The 25239-nt window shown below is 38.3% G+C and overlaps 1 protein-coding gene across 1 annotated transcript in view; it reads right to left on the bottom strand.

Annotated features, from left to right (window-relative positions):
- The window catches only part of ATP7A (ATPase copper transporting alpha), a 152338-nt gene that overhangs the window by 66395 nt on the left and 60704 nt on the right, over positions 1–25239 (bottom strand). The window contains exon 2 of the mRNA XM_059909953.1: positions 14737–14877. Coding sequence (XP_059765936.1) covers positions 14737–14856 — 120 coding nt within the window. The 5' untranslated portion in view covers positions 14857–14877. The remainder of the gene's footprint in view (positions 1–14736; positions 14878–25239) is intronic.

Raw genomic sequence — 25239 nt, 5'->3', positions numbered from 1 at the left:
TTATTAAATCAATGTATGAACTAGCAAAAGACAATTCTTAGAGACTAAGAAAATAGCCCAAAACCAATCTAAAAATTTAAAAGCCAAATGCTTTAAAATGAAAAAGATGTGGAGAGTTTGTTAGTTTAAGTTGTAGCATTGTTTTTCTGTAAACTGAGTGCTTTGTCAGAATTTTCATTGCTAATATAATTTTATTTTGCTTCAAAAATTATACAGCTGGGACTTCCCCAGTGGTCCAGTGGGTAAGACTCCTCGCTCCCAATGCAGGGGGTCCAGGTTTGATCCCTGGTCAGGGAACTAGATCCCGCATGCATGCCGCAACTAAAAATCCCGCGTGCTGCAACTAAGACCTGGCACAGCCAAAATAAATAAATATTAAAAACAATTTTTAAAATTATACAACCAATGCATGATTATTCACTATAACAATTTAAATACAAAGAAAGGAAATAGTGAAAGTCCCTCTTTACATCATTCCTCCACTGCTAGTTTTTACCTTGGATTTGACATTTCTTTGATCCTTGGGATAAAGTTCAACTAAATCAGAAACCTAAGCCTCTTTGAATAACTGATTCTGCATCTTCATGGATGGACGAGTATTACCTAAGAATTTATATAAGGCAAAATGCCTGTATCACTCTAACACGGTGTTTGAAAAAAGAAATGTTCAGTGTACTATCATCATTTGCCATAGCAAAAGTTAGGGGGAGAAAGTTCCAAATAGAAATAAAAAGATTGATTTCTATATGCTGATAGGGAACAGTATCTAAGATGTATTTGCTAAGTGAAAAAAGCAAAGTATAGAACAGTATGTATATAGTATGCTTCCATTTATATAAAAAGGGGATACACACACACACATACACAAACACACACATATATACAGTTGACCCTTAAACAACAAGCAATTGGGGGGATTAGGGGCGCCCCACCCCTGAGGCTGTTGAAAATCCGTGTATAACTTTACAGTTGGCCCTCTGTATCCTCAGTTCCACACCCTCGGATTCAACCAACCATGGATCATGTAGTACCACAGTTCATATTTTTTGAAAAAAATCCATGTATAAGTGGACCTGTGCAGTTCAAACCCGTGTTGTTCAAGGGTCAACTGTATAAACACACACATATAGATATATACATGTAAATCATTTTATATTCAGAGTCTATTTCTGGAAGAATCCATACATACTAAACTGATAACTGGTTTCTTTTGGGAAGGGGATTTTACTCTGGACATGTTATTTTTCCAATATTTTTTTTTTTTAAGTTACTTTTAAGGGGTTTTTTGGCGACGTTGTGCGGCTTGTGGGATCTTAGTTCCCTGACCAGGGATTGAACCCTGGCCCTCTGCAGTGAAAGTGCCAAGTCCTAACCACTGGACCACCAGGGAATTCCCTAGGTGGTCATTTTTTTAAAGGATAGTCTGTATTAGGAAAATGGACTGCAGCCTTTAACTGAGTAAAGGGAAAAAGCACTCAAAATGCAGTTAAATTTCAAGGACAAAGTAATTTGTTAATAAGGCATTAACCTTTAGAGCCATTCAGTACTTATACCTAATTAAGTTTATTTTACATTACCACTTTCAAAAGGCCAGACAATCCCAAAGAAAGACCTTCACGTTATCTGCCCATTTTATTTTTCCCCTGAACAGACCACTGGGGTGATTAAATAAACCTTCAGGTTAATCCCTTTAAAGTCTACAGTCTTGACATTGGCAGAACAAGAGTATTACACTCATTTATAAACTTCACAATTTAAGACACAATTCCCAAAATGTATTTAAATGCTGAAGCTGCAAAGATATATAATCATATTCGTTCTACTTTTCCAAAATTAGAGACTTCTTGACTATTCACTTTCCTTGAATTCTGTTAAAGCTCTAATCTGTTCCGCTGTAACATTTTTTAAATAAAGCAACCCCACTCAATTTAACATCACAATTACATTACTTCATATCAGAGTTTTATTCCAAATACTACAAGAGCTCCTTGACTTAGTCGAAACAATGTCCTATTCAAATCTGGTTTCTAAACTGACTGCACATTGGTCGTAATTATAATCTCACAAACTATGATCCAGAAATTTCAAACCTTAACAGTCCTTGAAAAGTGATCAATATTTATGTATTAACATGTTAGGCTGCATTATGACTATAAATTATATTTGGACAAGGACAATTTTCTTTTTTTTTTTTTTTTCTTTTTGGCCACACCGCAGGGCATGAGGGATCCTAGTTCCCTGACCAGGGATTGAACCTGTGGCCCCCTGCAGTGGAAGCTCAGAGTCCTAACCACTGGACTGCCAGGGAAGTCCCAAGGACAATTTTCTATATGGTGCCTAGAAAGAGGTGAATCCACCTTTTGTGGACTTAATTAAAGGATTGTGGTTAAAATATTTTACTTTTGCAAAAACAGATAACCATGTAAACACATTGCTAAGACTCCTTCCAGGGTCTCAGAACTGGTCAATGCCAGTAAGGGGCTCTGAAACCTAAGCTTCATTAACATCACCATAAATCTGTCTCTGGGCCTAGAAGACAACACTCAGTAAAATATTTTTTAAAGGAACGAGAAAAGAGGAAAGATCACTAGTATACTCTATATCATGTGGGCTTTTGACTAAAGAAGGAGAGGCAGAGTTGGAAAAGGCAGAAGAAGTGTGTTTCCTTTTATTTTCAGCAAATTATGACTGTGCCCTGGAAAGTATAGCCTTAAGTATCTGTCACTGGGATCCATATAAATCACTGTTGATAACACAAAGTGCTTTCATATTATATTTCTGCTACTTTTCCTTTACAACTTAATCCAATTTAATTGCATTTTTCTGACCTTAAATAGGTCATATTAAGCAGTGGTGAATTCTGGGAAGATGCGGTAAACACAGCAGCCTTACATACGAGTGGGGTGCAACAGTCTTTGGGGAAAATTTATACAGGAATGTACTTGCAAATGTCAAAACAGAATCTAGTCCTTTAGTTATACATAGATATGCTGGCAAAAAATTAATAATCAAAAATAGTTTGTCAGAGAGTTGGGGGTTTTGGAAAATGCATTAGTTGTCAGTAGACAATAAGAACCTAAATCACTTGGAGAAACTATGTGAATTAGTTTCTGGATGGTTAAAACAGCTTTACTTCAATCAGCACAGACACTTAATTCGTAAGATTTAGCTTCTATTCTGGCCTTCAGCACCAGCCATGTTAGATCAAGTGGAGGAAGTTTAATTGGTTTCTTTGAGGATAAATCAAGTGGAAGTGCCATATTTATTATTCACTGAAATTAAATTATTCATTTTTAAAGTTTTGGGACTGCAGGTTGCAGAGCTACTTTGCCATCCTCTTTTCTAATTAGCAAATTGCAAAAACATCCATTTGATTTTCGGACAGTTACAATTAGTGAAAAAAATTACAAAATGTTTTTATAAATGTATTTTGAATATAAACACATTTGAGAAAACCTGCAGTATAGTTAATAAAAGTTACCCGTCATCTCTCAGCTTTTCCAACTTGGCTCTCTCCCCAAAGCAAATTAAAGACAGGAGCATCCTTGGGGGGAGGAGGGGAGGAGACAATGAGGAAGCCTCTAAAGTGTAGTTATGCCAAGGTAGATGGTGAATACAAAGGAAAATCCTACTTTTGGAGAATGTGAAAGGGAAAAATTCATATCCAAGAATTCACATGGATGCCTACAGGACAGAAAACTTAGCAGAAGGCATATTACACTGTGTAAAGAAAGCTTTTCCTGCCACAACCATCAACATAGTCTTAACTGACCAGAGTGTGTAGTTTAGTAAGCAAATGAGAAACACTGCTTTCCTCCCTCCCATACATGTAAAATGGATACATAGTTTACTTTGTCCTCTCTGGACAAGATGAATATGAAACTCAGACATGCAAAAAATCACCAAGAGTTTCAGATATAGAAAAGAATTGCCCACATATTGGCACCACACTTCACATGTGGTAAAATTTTGTATCAAACTTCATAAGGAATCACTATGTGCCAATTAGCCAACTTTTTGTAATAAAAACAAGACAAACTGAAGTCAATCTGCTCAAGATCTCATGAGACGTCTGAATCACAGACGAGAATACCATAAGGAGGGGACTTCCCTGGGGGTCCAGTGGTTAAGACTCCACGCTTCCAAGGCAGGGGGCACGGGTTCAATCCCTGGTCGGGGAACTAAGATCCCACATGCCGCACGGCACAGCCAAAAATAATAAAAAAGAATACTGTAAGGACAAGAAAGCATGAATCCTGTAGTTCACAGAAAAGCTAAAACCCATTTTGAAATCTCTGAAGAATAAACGGGTAAAAGATTAATGTTTAGATTAAGATTAAAAGACAGATCAAAAGTATTTGATCTGGAGATGCACAAAGTATTCTGGTTCCATGAAATTAAGCCGTATGAGCTGTTTGTAAATTCTGGAAATTAATCCCTTGTCGGTCACATCATTTGCAAATATTTTCTCCCATTCTGTGGGCTGTCTTTTCGTTTTGTTTATGGTTTCCTTTGCTGTGCAAAAGCTTTTGAGTTTAATTAGGTCCCATTTGTTTATTTCTGTTTTTATTTCCATTACTCTTGGAGACAGATCAAAAAAGATATTGCTGTGATTTATGTCAGAGAGGGTTCAGCCTATGTTTTCCTCTAAGAGTTTTATAGTGTCTGGTCTCATATTTAGGTCTATATCCATCTTGAGCTTATTTTTGTGTATAGTGTTAAAGAATGTTCTAATTTCATTTTTTTACATGTAGCTGCCCAGTTTTGCCAGCACCATTTATTGAAGAGACTGTCTTTCCTCCACATTGCATGGTCTTGCCACCTTTGTCATAGATTAATTGACCATAAGTGTGTGGGTTTATTTCTGGGCTTTCTACCCTGTTCCTTTGATCTATATTTCTATTTTTGTGCCAGTACCATGCTGTTTTGATGACTGTGGCTTTGTAATATAGTCTGAAGTCAGGGAGCCTGATTCCTCTGGCTCCGTTTTTCTTTCTCAAGATTGCTTTGGCTCTTTGGGGTCTTTTGTGTCTCCATACAAATTTTAAGATTTTTTGTTCTAGTTCTGTAAAAAATGCCATTGGTAATTTGATAGCAATTGCATTGAATCTGTAGATTGCTTTGGGTAGTACAGTCATTTTCACAATATTGATTTTTCTGATCCAAGAACATGGTATATCTCTCCATCTGTTGGTATCATCTTTAATTTCTTTCATCAGTGTCTTATAGTTTTCTGCATACAGGTCTTTTGTCCCCCTAGGTAGGTTTATCCCTAGGTGTTTTATTCTTTTTATTACAATGGTAAATGGGAGTGTTTCTTGAATTTCTCTTTCGGATCTTTCGTTGTTAGTGTACAGAAACGCAACCCAATCAAAAAATGGGCAGAAGACCTAAACAGACATCTCTCCAAAGACAACATACAAGATGGCCAAGAGGCACATGAAAAGATATTCAATATCGCTAATTATTAGAGAAATGCAAATCAAAACTACAATGAAATACCACCTTACACCAGTCAGAATGGCTATCATCAAAAAATCCACAAACAGTAAATGCTGGAGAGGGTGTGGAGAGAAAGGAACCCTCTTACACTGTTGGTAGGAATGTAAATTGGTACAGCCACTATGGAGAACAGTATGGAGATTCTTTAAAAATACTAAAAATAGAGCTACCATATGATCCAGCAATCCCACTCCTGGGCATATATCTGGAGAAAAACATGGTCTGAAAGGATACATGCACCCCAATGTTCATTGCAGCACTGTTTACAATGGACAAGACATGGAAGCAACCTAAACGTCCATTGACAGAGGAATGGAAAAAGAAGATGTGGTACATATATACAATGGAATATTACTCAGCTATTAAAATGAATGAAATAGTGCCATTTGCAGCAACATGGATGGACCTAGAGATTGTCATACTGAGTAAAGTAAGTCAGACAGAGAAAGAGAAACATTGTATAATATCACTTGTCTGTGGAATCTAAAAAAAACTGATAAAAATGAACTTATTGACAAAACAGAAACAGAGGGGCGTCTGGGCAAGATGGCGGAAGAGTAAGACGCGGAGATCACCTTCCTTCCCACAGATACAGTAGAAATACATCTACACGTGGAACTGCTCCTACAAAACACCCACTGAACGCTGGCAGAAGACGTCAGACCTCCCAAAAGGCAAGAAACTCCCCACGTATTTGGGTAGGGCAAAAGAAAAAAGAAATAACAGAGACAAAAGAATAGGGACGGGACCTGCACCAGTGGGAGGGAGCTGTGAAGGAGGAAAGGTTTCCACACACTAAGAAGCCCCTTCGCGGGCAAAGACTGCGGGTGGCAGAGGGGGTAAGCTTCGGAGCCACGGAGGAGAGCGCAGCCACAGGGGTGCGGAGGGCAAAGCGGAGAGATTCCCGCACAGAGGAGCGGTGCCGAGCAGCACTCACCAGCCCGAGAGGCTTGTCTGCTCACCTGCTGGGGCGGGCGGGGCTGGGAGCTGAGGCTCGGGCTTCGGTCAGATCTCAGGGAGAGGACTGGGGTTGGCGGCGTGAACACAGCCTGAAGGGGTTAGCGCACCACAGCTAGCGGGGAGGGAGTCCGGGAAAAAGTCTGCAGCTGCCGAAGAGGCAGGAGACTTTTTCTTGCCTCTTTGTTTCGCGGTGCGCAAGGAGAGGGGGTTGGGAGCGCCGCTTAAAGGAGCTCCAGAGACGGGCGCGAGCCGCGGCTATCAGCGCAGACCCCAGAGACGGGCATGAGACGCTGAGGCTGCTGCTGCCGCCACCAAGAAGCCTGTGTGCGAGCACAGCTCACTATCCACACCACCCCTCCCGGGAGCCTGTGCAGCCCGCCACTGCCAGGGTCCCATGATCCAGGGACAACTTCCCCGGGAGAACGCACGGCGCGCCTCAGGCTGCTGCAACGTCACGCTGGCCTCTGCCGCCGCAGGCTTGCCCCGCATCCGTACCCCTCCCTCCCCCCCCCCCCCCGCCTGAGTGACCCAGAGCCCCCTAATCAGCTGCTCCCTTAACCCGGTTCTGTCTGGGCGGGGAACAGACACCCTCAGGCGACCTACACGCAGAGGCGGGGCCAAATCCAAAGCTGAACCCCGGGAGCTGTACGAACAAAGAAGAGACAGGGAAATTTCTCCCAGCAGCCTCAGAAGCAGCGGATTAAAGCTCCACAAACAACCTGATGTACTTGCAGCTGTTGAATACCTGAATAGACAACGAATCATCCCAAATTCAGGAGGTGGACTTTGGGAGCAGGATATATTAATTTTTCCCCTTTTCCTCTTTTTGTGAGTGTATATGTGTATGCTTCTGGGTGAGATTTTGTCTGTATAGCTTTGCTTTCACCATTTGTCCTAGGGTTTGGTCCGCCAGTTATTTTGGTTTTTTTTTTTTTACATAAAAAATTTTTTTTCTTAATAAATTTTTTAATAATTTTTTCCTTATTTTTTATTTTAAAAAATTAAAAATTTTTTTCTTAATAAATTTTTTTTATTTTTTATTTTAAAAAATTAAAATTTTTTTTCCTTAAAACAGAAACAGACTTACAGACTGAGAGAATGGAACTTATGGTTACCAGCGGGTAAGGGTGGGGGGGATGCATAGTTAGGGAGTTTGGGATTGACATGTACACACTGCTATATTTTAAATGGATAACCCACAAGGACCTACTGTATAGCCCAGGGAACTCTGCTTAATATTATGTAACAACCTAAAGAATTTGAAAAAGAATAGATACATGTATATGTATAACTGAATCACTTTGCTACACACCTGAAACTAACATAACGTTGTTAATCAACTATACTCCAATATAAAATAAAAAGTTAAAAAAATATTCTGGTTCAAATTTAATGATTAATGCACTTAAAATATATAATGAGCTTCTGATTATTAGAAAGAATCCATCAGATTCCTAATCTTAAACCCTGTACTAAATCTGATGTCCAGTTAGACAAAGCTCCCTTTAGAATATTAACATCTACTCTGGGCAGTGTGTCTAAAATTTATCTTTTGCATGTGGATATGAACTAGTCAAAAGAAAAGCATTTTAGGACTGATGCAAGCTGATCAAATTCCAAAGTTGCATTAACTTTCCATCATCACTATAATGAATATTGTATAAAAGCAAAATTACAGAAAACTTATGGTAAATATTATAGAGCCACTGCCAATATAAAGTTGTTTTAATGATGCTGAAAACTTAAATATATTAAAATAATAAGTACATTATACAAATGAAGACAAAAGCCAGTTAAAATTACACATTAACTCATTAAGCCCTGGCAGTGAAAATAAACATGCTGAAGAGTCAGCAATTCACAGTAAAATACTTAAGAAAAAGCATCCATATATTACCATCATTATAGTAGAAATCCCCAAACTTTCGGCAAGGAGATATTGTTAATTTCTTTGGGCCCTTAGATACAAGTTGCAGAGAAATAGGAGAGAACAGGTGGGGAACCAAACTTAATGAAGCATGGGAAAGAGTGCTGAAATTAACTGTGCTCCAAACAGTGCTGAGAATCCTGAAGAGTGACAAGGAAAACAGTGGGCAGGGGGCAGCAAAAAGGCTTGGAAATGGCATGGAAATATACTAGGAAATTCCAATCCACTAGTCAGGGACCTCTACCTTAACAAAGTACAACAGGCAGGAAGGTCCAGATCAACTCTTAAAAGCATCAGCAAAATACATTATCAAATTCAAATGATGAGAATGTCATGAAAATAAGTAGCAAGGGTGACAGGTACAGGGAGGTTCCTTGTACTAGGTCTTCACTTTTGTGTATGTTTGAAAGTTTTCATTAAAAGTATTCTTTGACCAAGTGGGGCTTATCCTGAGAATGCGTGGCTAGTATAACATTTGAAAATCAATCAATGTAATTCACCATATTAACAGCCTTAAAGAAGAAAAATAATATGATCATATCTAGATGCAGAAAAAGCACTTGAAAAAATGCAACATCTATTCATGATTACAAATAAAAGCTCTCAGAAAACCAGGAAGATAAAGGAATTTCCTTAACCTGATACAGGGCATCTACAAAAACCCTATACTAACACAATACTTAATGGTGAAGGACTGAATGTTTTCCCCCTACGATCAGGAACAAGACATAGATGTTCACTGTTCCCACTCCTATTCCAAATTGTAATGGAGGTTCTAGACAGCAAAGAAATAAAAGACATACAGACTAGAAAGGAAGAAATAAAACTATTTTTATGCCCTGATGACATAACTGCTTATGTAGAAAATCCCAAAGAATCTACCAAAAAAGCTAATAGATTTAATGTCAGTTTAGCAAAGTTCAGGATACAAAATCAACATACAAAAACCAACTGCATTTTTGTATGTTTGTAATGAACAACTGAAATTGAAATTTTAAAAAATAGTACCATTTAAACATCATCTAAAAACAGAAAATACGTGAATATAAGTCTAACAAAATATATGCAGGATCTGCAGACTGAAAATTATAGATCCCTGATAAAAGAAATCACGGAATACCTAAATAGAGAGATATAGCATGTGCACAGGTTTGAATACGCAATATTAAGATGTTAATTCTATCCAAATGGATCTACAGAATCAATACAATCGCAATCAAAATCCAAGCAGATATTTTTGTAGAAACCTATATACTGATTCTAAAATTCATATGTAAACGGAAAGAAAATAGAACAGCCAAAACAATTTTGAAAAAGAACAAAGTTGAGAAATTACACTACCTGATTTTAAGATTTATTATAGGCTGCTCTCACCTTTTGAGACAGACCACATTCTGTCTATGGAATGTGTATCTCTCTAAGTAAATCCACTTCTTACCTATCACTTTATCTCTCACTGAAATCTTTCTGTGACAAGACGTAAAGAACCTGAGCTTCATTAAGTCCTGAGACCAGGAACTAAGGCCTCCACCTAGGTGGAGGATGGTAACTTCAGGCTGAACACGAGATTCCTGGAGCACCACCCTATTACCTCACCACCCACCAATCAGGAGAAAGTCACACACCCTGCAGCCCTCACCCCAAATTTTGCCTATTAAAAACTTCTCCCTGAAAACCATTGGGGACTTAAGGAGGTTTTTCAATCATGAGCCACCCATTCTCCTTGCTTGGCACTGCAATAAATCTTTCTCTGCGCCAAAAAAAAAAAGATTTATTATAAAGCTACAATAATCAAGACTCTGTGGTATTTATTGGCCAAAGGACAGACACACAGATCAATGGAATAGAACAGAGCATACAGAAATATACCCATAAATATATGGTAAATTGATTTTCAACAAAGGTGTAAAGGCAATTCAATGGAGAAAGAATAAACTTTTCAACAAATAGAGCTGCCTGGAAAACTGGACATCCATATTAAAAAAAAATTAACCTCAACCCATACCTCATAATGTATTCACATTAATTCAAAATGGATAATAGATCTAAATGCAAAACCTAAAATGAAAAAACTTTTAGATGACATAGGAGAAAAATCTTTGTGATCCTGGGTGAGGCCAAGATTTCTTAGATATGACACCAAAAGCATGCTCCATAAAGGAAAAAAAGTAGGTAAAGTGGAATTCATCAAAAGTAAAAACTGCTGCTCTGGGAAAGATACTTTTAAGAGATTAAAAAGACAAGCCACAGACTGGAAAAATTATTTGCAAAACACATACCTAAGAGAAGACAATTCAGAATACATAGAAAACAATCAAAATTGAATAATAAGAAAACAAAACAGCCAGCTAAAAATTTCACAAAAGGTTTGACAGACACTTTACCAAAGAAGGTATACAAATGCCTAACAAACACATGAAAAGATGCTCAATATCATTAGCTATTAAGGGAATGAGAATTAGTGAGATACCACTACATACCCACTAGAAGGTCTATAACTAAAAAGACTTAGAATGTCTATAACTAAAAAGACTGTTAATACAAAGTGTTGGAGAGAATGTGAGAAAAGTGGAATCCTCAAACATTGCTGATGGGAAGATAGAATAGTACAGCCACTGTGGTAAATCAATTGTCAGTGTCTCAAAAAGTTAAACATACACTTACCATATGATGGAACAAATCCAATCCTAGGAATTTGCCCAAGAGAAATTAAAACTTATGTCCACACAAAGACTTGGATGTGAACATTCAGAGCACTGCTTTTCATAATCACAAAAGAAAGTACAAACAATCCAATGTCTCTCAACAGGTGAATGGGTAAACAAACTTTGGTACATCCACACAATGGAATACTCCTCAGCAATAAAAAGGAAAGAACCAGTGATACATGCAAGAACATGGACAAATCTCAAATGCATAATGCTAAGTGAAAGAAGCCAAACTCAAAAGGCTATATAACATATGATTCCATTTACATGGCAGTTTTTAAAAAGGAAAACTTACAGGAACAGAAAGTAAAAGTAAAGGGGAAGGATGATTTCAAAGAAGGGTTACCAGATTTAGCAAATAAAAATACAGGACAGACCCAGTTAAATTTAAATTTCAGATAAATGACAAATAATCTTCAGTGTAAGTATAGCTCATGCAATATAATGGTTCTTAAACTGTGGTCCCAGGACCAGCACCTTTAGAGTTACCTGGGTACTTATTAGGCATGCAAATTCTCAGGCCCCATTCAGATCAACTAAAGCAGAAACTCTGGGCGTGGAACCAGCAATTTATGTTTTACAAGCCCTCCAGGTGATTCTCATGGTATGGTTTGAGAACCACTGTTCACTATACCTGTAACTGGCAAAAAAAGAACTATAAGAGGCTAGTATGAAGAGAAAGGGGCACATGAGCCTGTTTGATAAATCAATTTACCGTCATCAAATATTAACTGAACAGACAAAGGGTGTACAGTAGGTTCTCTGAAAAGGGACTACAGAAGTGATCCTCAACTGAAGGCAATTTCGCCCCTAGGGGACACTGGCAACGTCTGGAGACATTTTTGGTTGTCACAAGTGGGAGGAGAGGCTACTGGCATCTGGTGGGTAGAGGCCAGGTGGGTAGAGGCCAGGGATGCTGCTAAACATCCTACAAAGCACAGAACAGCCCCCCAAAACAAAGAATTATCCAGCCCAAAATGTCAATAGTGCTGAGGCTGAGAAAGCTGGACTTAATCAAAACATATTTTTTTAACCCCAAAGGCTTTAAAATCAAAGACATTTTTACGAACACGGAAATAAAAAGATTAAAAAGGTAGTGACAAAATATAATTCAAGGTGTCTCATACTAAAAATACTAGAACTATTCTGAGGAGAATTTATAGAGACTAGTGATACAGAGCTAAAACAGCAATTTGGTGGTAGGAGGCACCTTTATGATGAAAATACCAGGTTCCTTTATTTTTAGAAGTTATGTGAGAGAATAAATTGGAGATCACAAGCTTGAGAACCATATACAAATTAAACTGCATCTGTAGACATTGTATGACCACAAAACATACTGGCCCAGGAATCATGGAACTTGAGTTCTAGTTTTTTTTGGTATTAGGTAGCTGTGTAACTTAGCACAGGTCACTTCCTTATCTGGGCTTCAATCTATTGATCTGTATAATGAGGGGGTTAGACGACTTAAGTCATATCTAAGACCCCTTGCAGCTTTAACATACTATGTCTATGTCAAAAAAATGAGCACAGGAAACATTCAAATACATTTTTTACAGGATATGAGGGGGCACAGTATCATTTTGTTCCCTTTGGGGTAGTCTTGTGTTGACTTTGGTACTTTTGGCTTTTGTGTTTAGAAGGCGCTAAACAAAGTTTAGGTTTTCTTATTTATTTATAACAATTATATTAACAATTCATGTTCATTGCAGGAAAATTAGAATATAAAAATAAACCACTCTTTTCCACTAAGTAGGATTCTGAGATGAATTATAGCAGGAATGTGTTAAGGTAGTCTAGCAAAAGTCAATTTTATTTTGGCAATTAAAAATTGAAGTGAACTCAAATCCCTACCACCTTTCTCAGTCCTGGGCTCTGCCCAGGGAGGCTTCTACACAGTCTTTTCTGGCAGTTTGTCTCCGGGAAATGGAGAGGCTCCCTTTCCCCCTGCTTTGCCCCAGGATAGCCAGCAGGATCTCCCTGATCTCCTGTTGTCCTCCCTCCCCAACAGAGAGTTTCTATCCTCTTTGATAAAAGCTCAGAGTTTTTATGAATCAGGAGAAAATGCAGGCCCTGAGAAACCTATCCCTGCAGAAAGGTTCCCTTGGGCCATGCTTTGGGTTTTCTGCTCTTTATATTTTTATTTTACTCTCCATTTTTCTGCCCTCCCCTTGCCCTAGGTCTAAGCTCAGCAAAGGCGAGTGCTCAGGGCAGCTCCTAGGCCTGGACAGCTCTCAGGGAGGAATTAGATAAATGTTCAGCATGCCCGTGCCTAGCCCATCTAGTTTCATCCTTTAGTTACGCAGGCCATCAGCTTCGGGTTATCCCCTCTTATATCTGCAAACCCAATGCTTGGAGCAGCAGCATAGGGCTCTAACAGGAGGTGATACCTCGCTCTTTCATTTCAGGATTTGCCAACTTAGGGGCCTGGCTCTGGAAGGCAGTTTTCTTAAAGGGGACTGCATCCTGGGTGACCCGAAGTCTCCAGACCTAGAGGGACAACTGTGCCCTCCCTTCTCTCTCCCTTCATGTTCTCTGCTGGATTGATTCAGCTGTAGAAACCATTTGGTCTGTTGCACTCCAACATACCGCTAGGTTCCTTCCAGAGTCACTGTGTCACATTAGCTTCCTTTTGGAGGGAGGGTGATGTGGTTGAATACTCAGAGAGCAGAGGCAGTGGGTGCGCATCTTTAGTTCCCCATCTTCCGGTTTCACCTCCGGCCTTCCTCTTGCCCTAAACCTGAGCGCATCATGCCAGGCCTCACTCATACAGGATGGTGTCAGCTCACTCCTCAGCAGTAACCTAGGGTGTATGGGAAGCTTAGGGCTCTGGGGAAGAACAGAATCGAAGAGGGAAGTGATGTGGGTGGAGGCACCAGTTTTACATCACACCCCCTTTGTAAGCCGGTGAGCTGGGCTTCAGTTTTCCCCAGACCATGCACACTTTTAATTTATTTGAGAGAAACTAATTGTATTTTCACTGCAGTATCTTGTTATTTTTTATTTGTGATTTAAGAAATGTGAAGAGAAAATACACAGACACATAATGGCTAACAGTGTTTCTTTCATTCCTTGTTCTAGAGCTAACCAGTCTAAAATTGTTTGGTAATGTCACTTAATGTAATTAATTGTAATGTATTCTTTTAAATAAAATGATTTATTGATTAAATAACATTGAAGTGAAAATGTTTAGAAAATTAGTTACACTTTGTATGCATGCTCTTAGAGAAGACTACATTATTACTAAACATAGTAACTGTCATGCTATAAAAGAGAAAGAAACCTCACAATCCTTTCTCTGAGAACATATATTTTAGATCAACATGAGATTAAGAGTAATAAAAAGTATGTCAGCATCTATATACTTATAAAATATATATTGATAAATATACAAACATAACGTCCAGATTCCATCTTCAGATGTTTTTAAATTTTAAAAATGTATTATTTCTTATTTTTTTAACAAAAAAATAAGTTAATGGGCTGAAGAAAACTTATTCAGCTTCAAGGTTAGAAGTGTGATAGTCTTTATGTCATACGTGTCAGTGTGTCTGCATCTGTCTCAGTGTTAGAAGTAATTTCCCAGAAGAATTCCAGTCAACAGCATTTGACTTCACTGATTTCCAAGGAGTAACTTACTTTAATGTGATGTACACCGTTCAGTTTTCCAATGTGCTGTTCAATGGTCCAAACACAGGAACTACATGTCATCCCCTCAACAGAGATGGTAACAGAATTCACACTCATACTTGGATCCATTTTGATTTCTTCTTTACATTCCTGTTAGAAACAATGAACTTGTTAATTTCAGCCATGGAAATAATCCTTCCTCTGACATGCACTCCAATGTTCACTGCAGCACTGTTTACAATAGCCAAGGCATGGAAACAACTTAAATGTCCATCAACAGAGGAATGGATAAAGAAGATGTAGTACATATATACAATGGAATACTACTCAGCCATAAAAAAGAATGAAATAATGCCATTTGCAGCAACATGGATAGACCTAGAGATTATCATACTAAGTGAAGTAAGTCAAACAGAGAAAGATAAATATCGCATGATATCGCTTATATGTGGAATCTAAAATAAATGATACAAATGAACTTATTTACAAAACAGAAATAGACTCACAGACTTAGAGAACGAACTTATGGTTACCAGGAGGGAAGGGTGGGGGGGAGGGATAGATTGGAAGTTTGGGACTGACATGTACACAATGCTATATTTAAAATAGATAACCAAGGGATTAACCAAGATGGCGGAGTAGAAGGACGTGCTCTCACTCCCTCCTGCGAGAGCACCAGAATCACAACTGGCTGATGGACAATCATCGACAGGAAGACACTGGATTTCACCAAGGAGGATACCCCACGTCCAAGGACAGAGGAGAAGCCACAGTGAGACGGTAGGAGGGGCGCAATCAGAGTAAAATCAAATCCCATAACTGTTGGGTGGGTGACTCACAGACTGGCGAACACTTATACCAGAGAAGTCCACCCACTGGAGTGAAGGTTCTGAGCCCCACATCAGGCTTCCCAACCTGGGGTTCCGGCAACGGGAGGAGGAATTCATAGAGAATCAGACTTTGAAGCCTAGTGGGAATTGATTGCAGCACTTCAACAGGACTAGGGGAAATAGAGACCCCACTCTTGGAGGGTGCACACGGAATAGTGTGCGCATCAGGACCCGGGGGAAGGAGCAGTGACCCTGGGGGAGACTGAACCAGACCTACCTGCTAGTGTTGGAGGGTCTCCTGCAGAGGCGGGGGCTGGCTATATTTCACTGTGGGGACAAGGACACTGGCAGCGGAGGTTCTGGGAAGTACTCCTTGGCGTGAGCCCTCCCAGAGTCTGCCATTAGCCCCACCAAAGAGCCCAGGTACGCTCCAGTGTTGGGTTGCCTCAGGCAAAACAACCAACAGGGAGGGAACCCAGCCCCACCCATCAACAGTCAAGTAGATTAAAGTTTTGCGGAGCTCTGACCACCACAGCAACAGTCAGCTCTACCCACCATCAGAGCCTCCCATCAAGCCTCTTAGATAGGGCTTCCCTGGTGGCGCAGTGGTTGAGAATCTGCCTGCCAATGCAGGGGACACGGGTTCGAGCCCTGGTCTGGGAAGATCCCACATGCCACGGAGCGACTAGGCCCGTGAGCCACAACTACTGAGCCTGCGCGTCTGGAGCCCGTGCTCCGCAACAAGAGAGGCCGCGATAGTGAGAGGCCCGCGCACCGCGATGAAGAATGGCACCCGCTTGCCGCAACTGGAGAAAGCCCTCGCACAGAAACGAAGACCCAACACAGCTAAAAATAAATAAATAAATAAATAAATTTATTAAAAAAAAAAACTGCTGTGTACTACCAAATTTATTAAAAAAAAAAAAAAAAAAAAAAAAGCCTCTTAGATAGCCTCAACCACCAGAGGGCAGATAGCAGAAGCAAGAAAAACTACAATCCTGCAGCCTGTGGAACAAAAAACACATTTACAGAAAGATAGACAAGATGAAAAGGGAGAGGGCTATATAGCAGATGAAGGAACAAGAAAAAAACCCAGAAAAACAACTAAATGAAGTGGAGATAGGCAACCATCCAGAAAAAGAATTCAGAATAATGATAGTGAAGATGATCCAGGACCTCGGAAAAAGAATGGAGGCAAAGATCGAGAAGATGCAAGAAATGTTTAACAAAGACCTAGAAGAATTAAAGAACAAACAAACAGAGATGACCAATACAATAACTGAAATGAAAACTACACTAGAAGGAATCAATAGCAGAATAACTGAAGCAGAAGAACGGATAAGTGACCTGGAAGACAGAATGGTAGAATTCACTGCTGCGGAACAGACTAAAGAAAAAAGAATGAAAAGAAATGAAGACAGCTTAAGAGACCTCTGGGACAACATTAATCGCAACAACATTCGCATTATAGGGGTCCCAGAAGGAGAAGAGAGAGAGAAAGGACCAGAGAAAATATCTGAAGAGATTATAGTCGAAAACTTCCCTAACATGGGAAAGGAAATAGCCACCCAAGTCCAGGAAGTGCAGAGAGTCCCATACAGGATAAACCCAAGGAGAAACACGCCGAGACACATAGTAATCAAAGTGGCAAAAAATAAAGACAAAGAAAAATTATTGAAAGCAGCAAGGGAAAAACGACAAATAACATACAAGGGAACGCCCATAAGGTTAACAGCTGATTTCTCAGCAGAAACTCTACAAGCCAGAAGGGAGTGGCATGATATACCTAAACTGATGAAAGGGAAGAACCTACAACAAAGATTACTCTACCCGGCAAGGATCTCACTTAGATTTGATGGAGAAATCAAAAGCTTTACAGACAAGCAAAAGCTAAGAGAATTCAGCACCACCAAACCAGCTCTACACCAAATGCTAAAGGAACTTCTCTAAGTGGGAAACACAAGAGAAGAAAAGGACCTACAAAAACAAACCCAAAACAATTAAGGAAATGGTCATAGGAACATACATATCAATAATTACCTTAAAGGTGAATGGATTAAATGCTCCAACCAAAAGACACAGGCTTGCTGAATGGATACAAAAACAAGACCCATATATATGCTGTCTACAAGAGACCCACTTTAGACCTAGGGACACATACAGACTGAAAGTGAGGGGATGGAAAAAGATATTCCATGCAAATGGAAATCAAAAGAAAGCTGGAGCAGCTATACTCATATCAGATAAAATAGACTTTAAAATAAACAATGTTACAAGAGACAAGGAAGGACACTACATAATGATCAAGGGATCAATCCAAGAAGAAGATATAACAATTATAAATATATATGCACCCAACATAGGAGCACCTCAATACATAAGGCAACTGCTAACAGCCAAAAAAGAGGAAATTGACAGTAACACAATAATAGTGGGGGACTTTAACACCTCACTTACACCAATGGACAGATCATCCAAAATGAAAATAAATAAGGAAACAGAAGCTTTAAATGACACAATAGACCAGATAGATTTAATTGATATTTATAGGACATTCCATCCAAAAATAGCAGATTACACGTTCTTCTCAAGTGCACACGGAACATTCTCCAGGATAGATCACATCTTGGGTCACATGTCAAGCTTCAGTAAATTTAAGAAAATTGAAATCATATCAAGCATCTTTTCTGACCACAATGCTATGAGATTAGAAATGAATTACAGGGAAAAAAAACGTAAAAAAGACAAACACATGGAGGCTAAACAATACATTACGAAATAACCAAGAGATCACTGAAGAAATCAAAGAGGAAATCAAAAAATACCTAGAGACAAATGACAATGAAAACACGATGACTGAAAACCTATGGGATGCAGCAAAAGCAGTTCTAAGAGGGAAGTTTATAGCTATACAAGCCTACCTCAAGAAACAAGAAAAATCTCAAGTAAACAATCTAACCTTACACCTAAAGAAACTACAGAAAGAAGAACAAGAAGAACAAACAAAACCCAAAGTTAGCAGAAGGAAAGAAATCATAAAGATCAGAGCAGAAATAAATGAAATAGAAACAAAGAAAACAATAGCAAAGATCAATAAAACTAAAAGCTGGTTCTTTGAGAAGATAAACAAAATTGATAAGCCATTAGCCAGACTCATCAAGAAAAAGAGGGAGAGGACTCAAATCAATAAAATCAGAAATGAAAAAGGAGAAGTTACAAGAGACACTGCAGAAATACAAAGCATCCTAAGAGACTACTACAAGCAACTTTATGCCAATAAAATGGACAGCCTGGAAGAAATGGACAAATTCTTAGAAAGGTATAACCTTCCAAGACTGAACCAGGAAGAAGCAGAAAATATGAACAGACCAATCACAAGTAATGAAATTGAAACTGTGATTAAAAATCTTCCAACAAACAAAAGTCCAGGACCAGATGGCTTCACAGGGGAATTCTATCAAACATTTAGAGAAGAGCTAACACCTATCCTTCTCAAACTCTTCCAAAAAATTGCAGAGGAAGGAACACTCCCAAACTCATTCTATGAGGCCACCATTACCCTGATACCAAAACCAGACAAAGATACTGCAAAAAAAGAAATTACAGACCAATATCACTGATGAACATAGATGCAAAAATCCTCAACAAAATACTAGCAAACAGAATCCAACAACACATTAAAAGGATCATACACCACGATCAAGTGGGATTTATCCCAGGGATGCAAGGATTCTTCAATATACGCAAATCAATCAATGTGATACACCATATTAACAAATTGAAGAAGAAAAACCATATGATCATCTCAATAGATGCAGAAAAAGCTTTTGACAAAATTCAACACCCATTTAGGATAAAAACTCTCCAGAAAGTGGGCATAGAGGGAACCTACCTCAACATAATAAAGGCCATATATGACAAACCCACAGCAAACATCATTCTCAATGGTGAAAAACTGAAAGCATTTCCTCTAAGATCAGGAACGAGACAAGGATGTCCACTCTCACCACTATTATTCAACATAGTTCTGGAAGTCCTAGCCACGGCAATCAGAGAAGAAAAAGAAATAAAAGGAATACAAATTGGAAAAGAAGAAGTAAAACTGTCACTGTTTGCGGATGACATGATACTATACATAGAGAATCCTAAAACTGCCACCAGAAAACTGCTAGAGCTAATTAATGAATATGGTAAAGTTGCAGGATACAAAATTAATGCACAGAAATCTCTTGCATTCCTATACACTAATGATGAAAAATCTGAAACAGAAATTATGGAAACACTCCCATTTACCATTGCAACAAAAAGAATAAAATACCTAGGAATAAACCTACCTAGGGAGACAAAAGACCTGTATGCAGAAAACTATAAGACACTGATGAAAGAAATTCAAGATGATACCAACAGATGGAGAGATATACCATGTTCTTGGATTGGAAGAATCAACATTGTGAAAATGACTCTACTACCCAAAGCAATCTACAGATTCAATGCAATCCCTATCAAATTACCAATGGCATTTTTTACGGAGCTAGAACAAATCATCTTAAAATTTGTATGGAGACACAAAAGACCCCGAATAGCCAAAGCAGTCTTGAGGGAAAAAAACGGAGCTGGAGGAATCAGACTTCCTGACTTCAGACTATACTACAAAGCTACAGTAATCAAGACAATATGGTACTGGCACAAAAACAGAAATATAGATCAATGGAACAGGATAGAAAGCCCAGAGATAAACCCACGCACCTATGGCCAACTAATCTATGACAAAGGAGGCAAGGATATACAATGGAGAAAAGACAGTCTCTTCAATAAGTGGTGCTGGGAAAACTGGACAGCTACATGGAAAAGAATGAAATTAGAATACTCCCTAACACCATACACAAAAATAAACTCAAAATGGATTCGAGACCTAAATGTAAGACTGGACACTATAAAACTCTTAGAGGAAAACATAGGAAGAACACTCTTTGACATAAATCACAGCAAGATCTTTTTTGATACACCTCCTAGAGTAATGGAAATAAAAACAAAAATAAACAAATGGGACCTAATGAAACTTCAAAGCTTTTGCACAGCAAAGGAAACCATAAACAAGACAAAAAGACAACCCTCAGTATGGGAGAAAATATTTGCAAACGAATCAACGGATAAAGGATTAATCTCCAAAATATATAAACAGCTCATTCAGCTCAATATTAAAGAAACAAACACCCCAATCCAAAAATGGGCAGAAGACCTAAATAGACATTTCTCCAAAGAAGACATACAGACGGCCACGAAGCACATGAAAATGTGCTCAACATCACTAATTATTAGAGAAATGCAAATCAAAACTACAATGAGGTATCACCTCACACCAGTTAGAATAGGCATCATCAGAAAATCTACAAACAACAAATGCTGGAGAGGGTTTGGAGAAAAGGGAAACCTCTTTCACTGTTGGTGGGAATGTAAATTGATACAGCCACTATGGAGAACAATATGGAGGTTCCTTAAAAAACTAAAAATAGACTTACCATATGACCCAGCAATCCCACTACTGGGCATATACCCTGAGAAAACCGTAATTCAAAAAGACACATGCACCCGAATGTTCATTGCAGCACTATTTACAATAGCCAGGTCATGGAAGCAACCTAAATGCCCATCAACAGACGAATGGATAAAGAAGATGTGGTACATATATACAATGGAATATTACTCAGCCATAAAAAGGAACGAAATTGAGTCATTTGTTGAGACGTGGATGGATCTAGAGACTGTCATACAGAGTGAAGTAAGTCAGAAAGAGAAAAACAAATATCGTATATTAACGCATGTATGTGGAACCTAGAAAAATGGTACAGATGAGCTGGTTTGCAGGGCAGAAGTTGAGACACAGATGTAGAGAACGGACATATGGACACCAAGGGGGGAAAACTGCGGTGGGGTGGGGATGGTGGTGTGCTGAATTGGGCGATTGGGATTGACATGTATAACACTGATGTGTGTAAAATTGATGCCTAATAAGAAACTGCAGTATAAAAAAACAAACAAACAAAACAACTAATACTAAACTTTCATTGGGTTATTTGTATGGAAATATGTCAATATAAATGTTTTAGACATTACATGAAATTTCTAAAAATCTTATATGTTCTGGTATAATGTTATAAGTCATAATCCTAGTTACTACTTTAAAATGTATATCTTAGAAATAACTAATTTTCTTGTCAACTGCATTATTATGAACTTTCATCAAATCTTTAACTGTGGTCATTGTTAAGTCTTTTGTCATTTACAGACAGTTCTGGGTGTACTCTGATGCTTTTGCAAATATGTTCCTATAAAAGGGTTTCATCTTCAAGAAATTCATGGAAAAGACTGACAAGTACAGGTTTCTGGTAACTGACTGTACTGCTGAACTGAATGAATAAGCATTTTCAGAACTCTAATGAAAAACTGATGAACTCATAAAAGTGCTAACAAAAGATCAAGATGAAAAAAAAATTAATTACATGGGACTGAGTGAACTGATGAGGATGAGTATAATTTTTGTGACTTTCTGTCTGAATTAAAAAAAAAATCCCACAAGGACTCAGAGGCAAAGAATATACAAATCAATTTTCACTGCAAAGTAAAGGAGCTGTTACAGTGGAGGATTTCTGGACTGAATGTCAATATTATGACATAGTATGAGTGTGTTTCATGTTTGGTAATTGCAATCATTGTTGCTTTTGTTGTGGTCATCCATGTACAATGCTTGGTGTCAGTCTATTCATCTCTTGTAAAAATAAAATACAGTGTGTGTGTGTGTGAAAAAAAAAAAGAAATAGAAATATTCTTCATATCCAGGTTTGAAATGTTCATAAAACAAAAGCTGACTTTCAACACAACAAAAGATAACATGAGAAGGTCTCTTTGTAGTGATGGGACAGTCTGTACCCTGATTATGGTGATAGTTACTTGGATCTGCACTTGGGATAAAATTTCATAGTACTATCCGCTCCCCCCAAATACATAATTTAAGGAGAGAGCATGTAAAAACTGATAAAATCCAAATGAGGTCTGTACCTAAGTTAATAATATTATATAGATGTCAGTGTCCTGGTTTTACATGTTCTATGTATTATGTAAGATATTATCATTGGGGGAAGCTGGGCAAAGGGTACCTGGGAATTCTTTATACTATTGTTGAAACTTCTTGTGAATCTTGAAGTATTTCAAAATAAAAATCTTATAAAATAAAAAAATAAATAAATAAATTAATTAATTAAAAATAAATAAATAAAATAGATAACCAAGAAGTACCTACTGTATAGCACAGGGAACTCTGCTCAAAACACTGTAATAACCTAAATGGGAAAAGAGTTTGAAAAAGAATAGATACATGTATATGTATATGTATAACTCAATCACTTAGCTGTACACCTGAAACTAATACAAAATTGTTAATCAACTATGCTCCAATATAAAATAAAAACTTAAAAACCAAAAAACAACAAAAAACTTTAAGTTAAAAAAAAAGAAATTATCCTTCCTCAACTTTCCCACCTCCCCAACTGAAAATACCCTACTAATAAAATATGGCTAACATTCTTTTCTCTCACCTCATTTTACCCCCACCCCAGGGCCTTTGGGTTAGCTATTCCCTTGATTTAGGACTTTCTTCTCTTAGATATCTGCTTAGCTAACTTCCTCATCTCTTTCAAGTCTACTCAAATCTAACCTTCCTAATGAGTCTTACAATGACCACCCTGTTGAAAATTGCATCACACACCCCTTCCACACACACATACTCTGATTCCCCTTACCTTTGCTCTATTTTTTTCTTATTTTCATAGAACTTATAACCTTCTAATAAACTCCATAATTTACTTACTATGTTTATTGCATATTACCTGTCTTCCTGTGGTGGTTTTAAAATATGTTCACAAATTCTTTGCTACTCCTTCCTTCAAGAGGTGGAATTTAACTCCTTTTTCTTTGAGTGTGGCCTGGACTCAGTGACTTGCTTCCAAGTCAACAGTGGAAATGACAAAGTGTGACTTCCAAGATTGGCCATAAAAGGCATTGCAGGAGGGGAAAAAAGTCACTGTGGCTTCCTCCTTATCCTCTCTCTTGAATCACCCCATCTAGGGGAAGCTACCCGCCATGGCATGAGGATACTCAAGCAGCCTCTTGGAGAGGTTCACATGGTGAGAAATTGAGGCCTCCTGTCAATAACCAGCAAAGACATAAGGCCTCCTACCAATAACCAGGTGAGTTAACTGCCTTGAAAGCTGATCCTTCAGACTCAGTTGTCTTTAGATGCCTGCAGCCTCAGCTGACATATAGACTTACAACCTCACGACAGACCTTGAGCCAGAACCACCCAGCTAAACCACTCCCAAATTCATGACCCACAGAAACTGTGAGATAATAATTGTCGGTTGTTTTTTGTTTTTTTTTTTAAATTAATTAATTATTTATTTATTTTTGGCTGCATTGGGTCTTCGTTGCTGCGCACGGGCTTTCTCTAGTTGTGGAGATGGGGCTTCTCATTGCAGTGGCTCCTCTTGTTGCGGAGCTCGGGCTCCAGGCGCATGGGCTTCAGTAGTTGTGGCATGCAGGCTCAGTAGTTGTGGCACACGGGCCCAGTTGCTCCGCGGCATGTGGGATCCTCCCAGACCAGGGCTCGAACCCATGTCCCCTGCATTGGCAGGCAGATTCTCAACCACTGCGCCACCAGGGAAGCCCTGTCGGTTGTTTTAAGCCACTAAATTTTGGAATAATTTGTTACACTGCAATACACTTCCCACTAAAATGAAAATTCCATGAAGGCAGGAATCTTTGTTTTTTTCATTGATAATTAGTTTGAATCACATGAAACTGCCATTTTATTGAGATATAATTGACATATAATATTGTATTAGTTTTAGGTGTACAATATAATGATTTGATATATGTATATATTGCAAAATTACCACCATAAGTTTAGTTAACATCCATCACTATACATAGTTACATTTTTTTTTCCTGTGATGAGAACTTTTAAGATCTACTCTCTTAGCAGCCTTCAAATATACAATATTGTTAATTATAGTCACCATGCTGTACATTATATCCTCAGGAATTATTTACCTTATAACTGGAAGTTTATAGTTTTTAACGACCTTCATCCATTTTGCCCACTCCCTACCCCCCACCTCTGGTAACCAACCCATCAATCTGTTCTCTGTGTCTATGAGTTCAGGTTTTTTCAGATTCCACGTATAAGTGAGCTCATACAGTATTTGTCTGTCTCTGTCTGACTTATTTCACTTAGCATAATGCCCTCAAGGTCCATCCATGTTGTCATAAGTGGCAGAATTTCCTTCATTTTTATGGCTGAAGAATGTGTATATGTATATCACACTTTCTTTATCTATTCATTCATCGATGGACATTGGTTATTTCCATGTCTTGGCTATTGTAAATAATGCTGCAATGAATACAGGGGTGCAAATATCTTTGAGATAGTGATTTCATTTCCCTTGGACAAATACCCAGAAGTGGAATTGCTGGATCACATGATAGTTCTGTTTTTTAATTTCTTTCAAGAACCTCCATACTGTTTTCCATATCCATTTTTAAAATGTAAAAATCTTAGAAAAGTTGAAAGAAAAATTCATCCCTAGGTGCATCAGTCTCAGTCTTAACTTCAACTGGCATTAATTAT

This window comes from Balaenoptera ricei, chromosome X, assembly GCF_028023285.1.
Source record: "Balaenoptera ricei isolate mBalRic1 chromosome X, mBalRic1.hap2, whole genome shotgun sequence".
NCBI classification, from domain to species: domain Eukaryota; kingdom Metazoa; phylum Chordata; class Mammalia; order Artiodactyla; family Balaenopteridae; genus Balaenoptera; species Balaenoptera ricei.
Note: the sequence above shows the minus strand (reverse complement) of the source record. Positions and strands in the feature narration are given on the sequence as shown.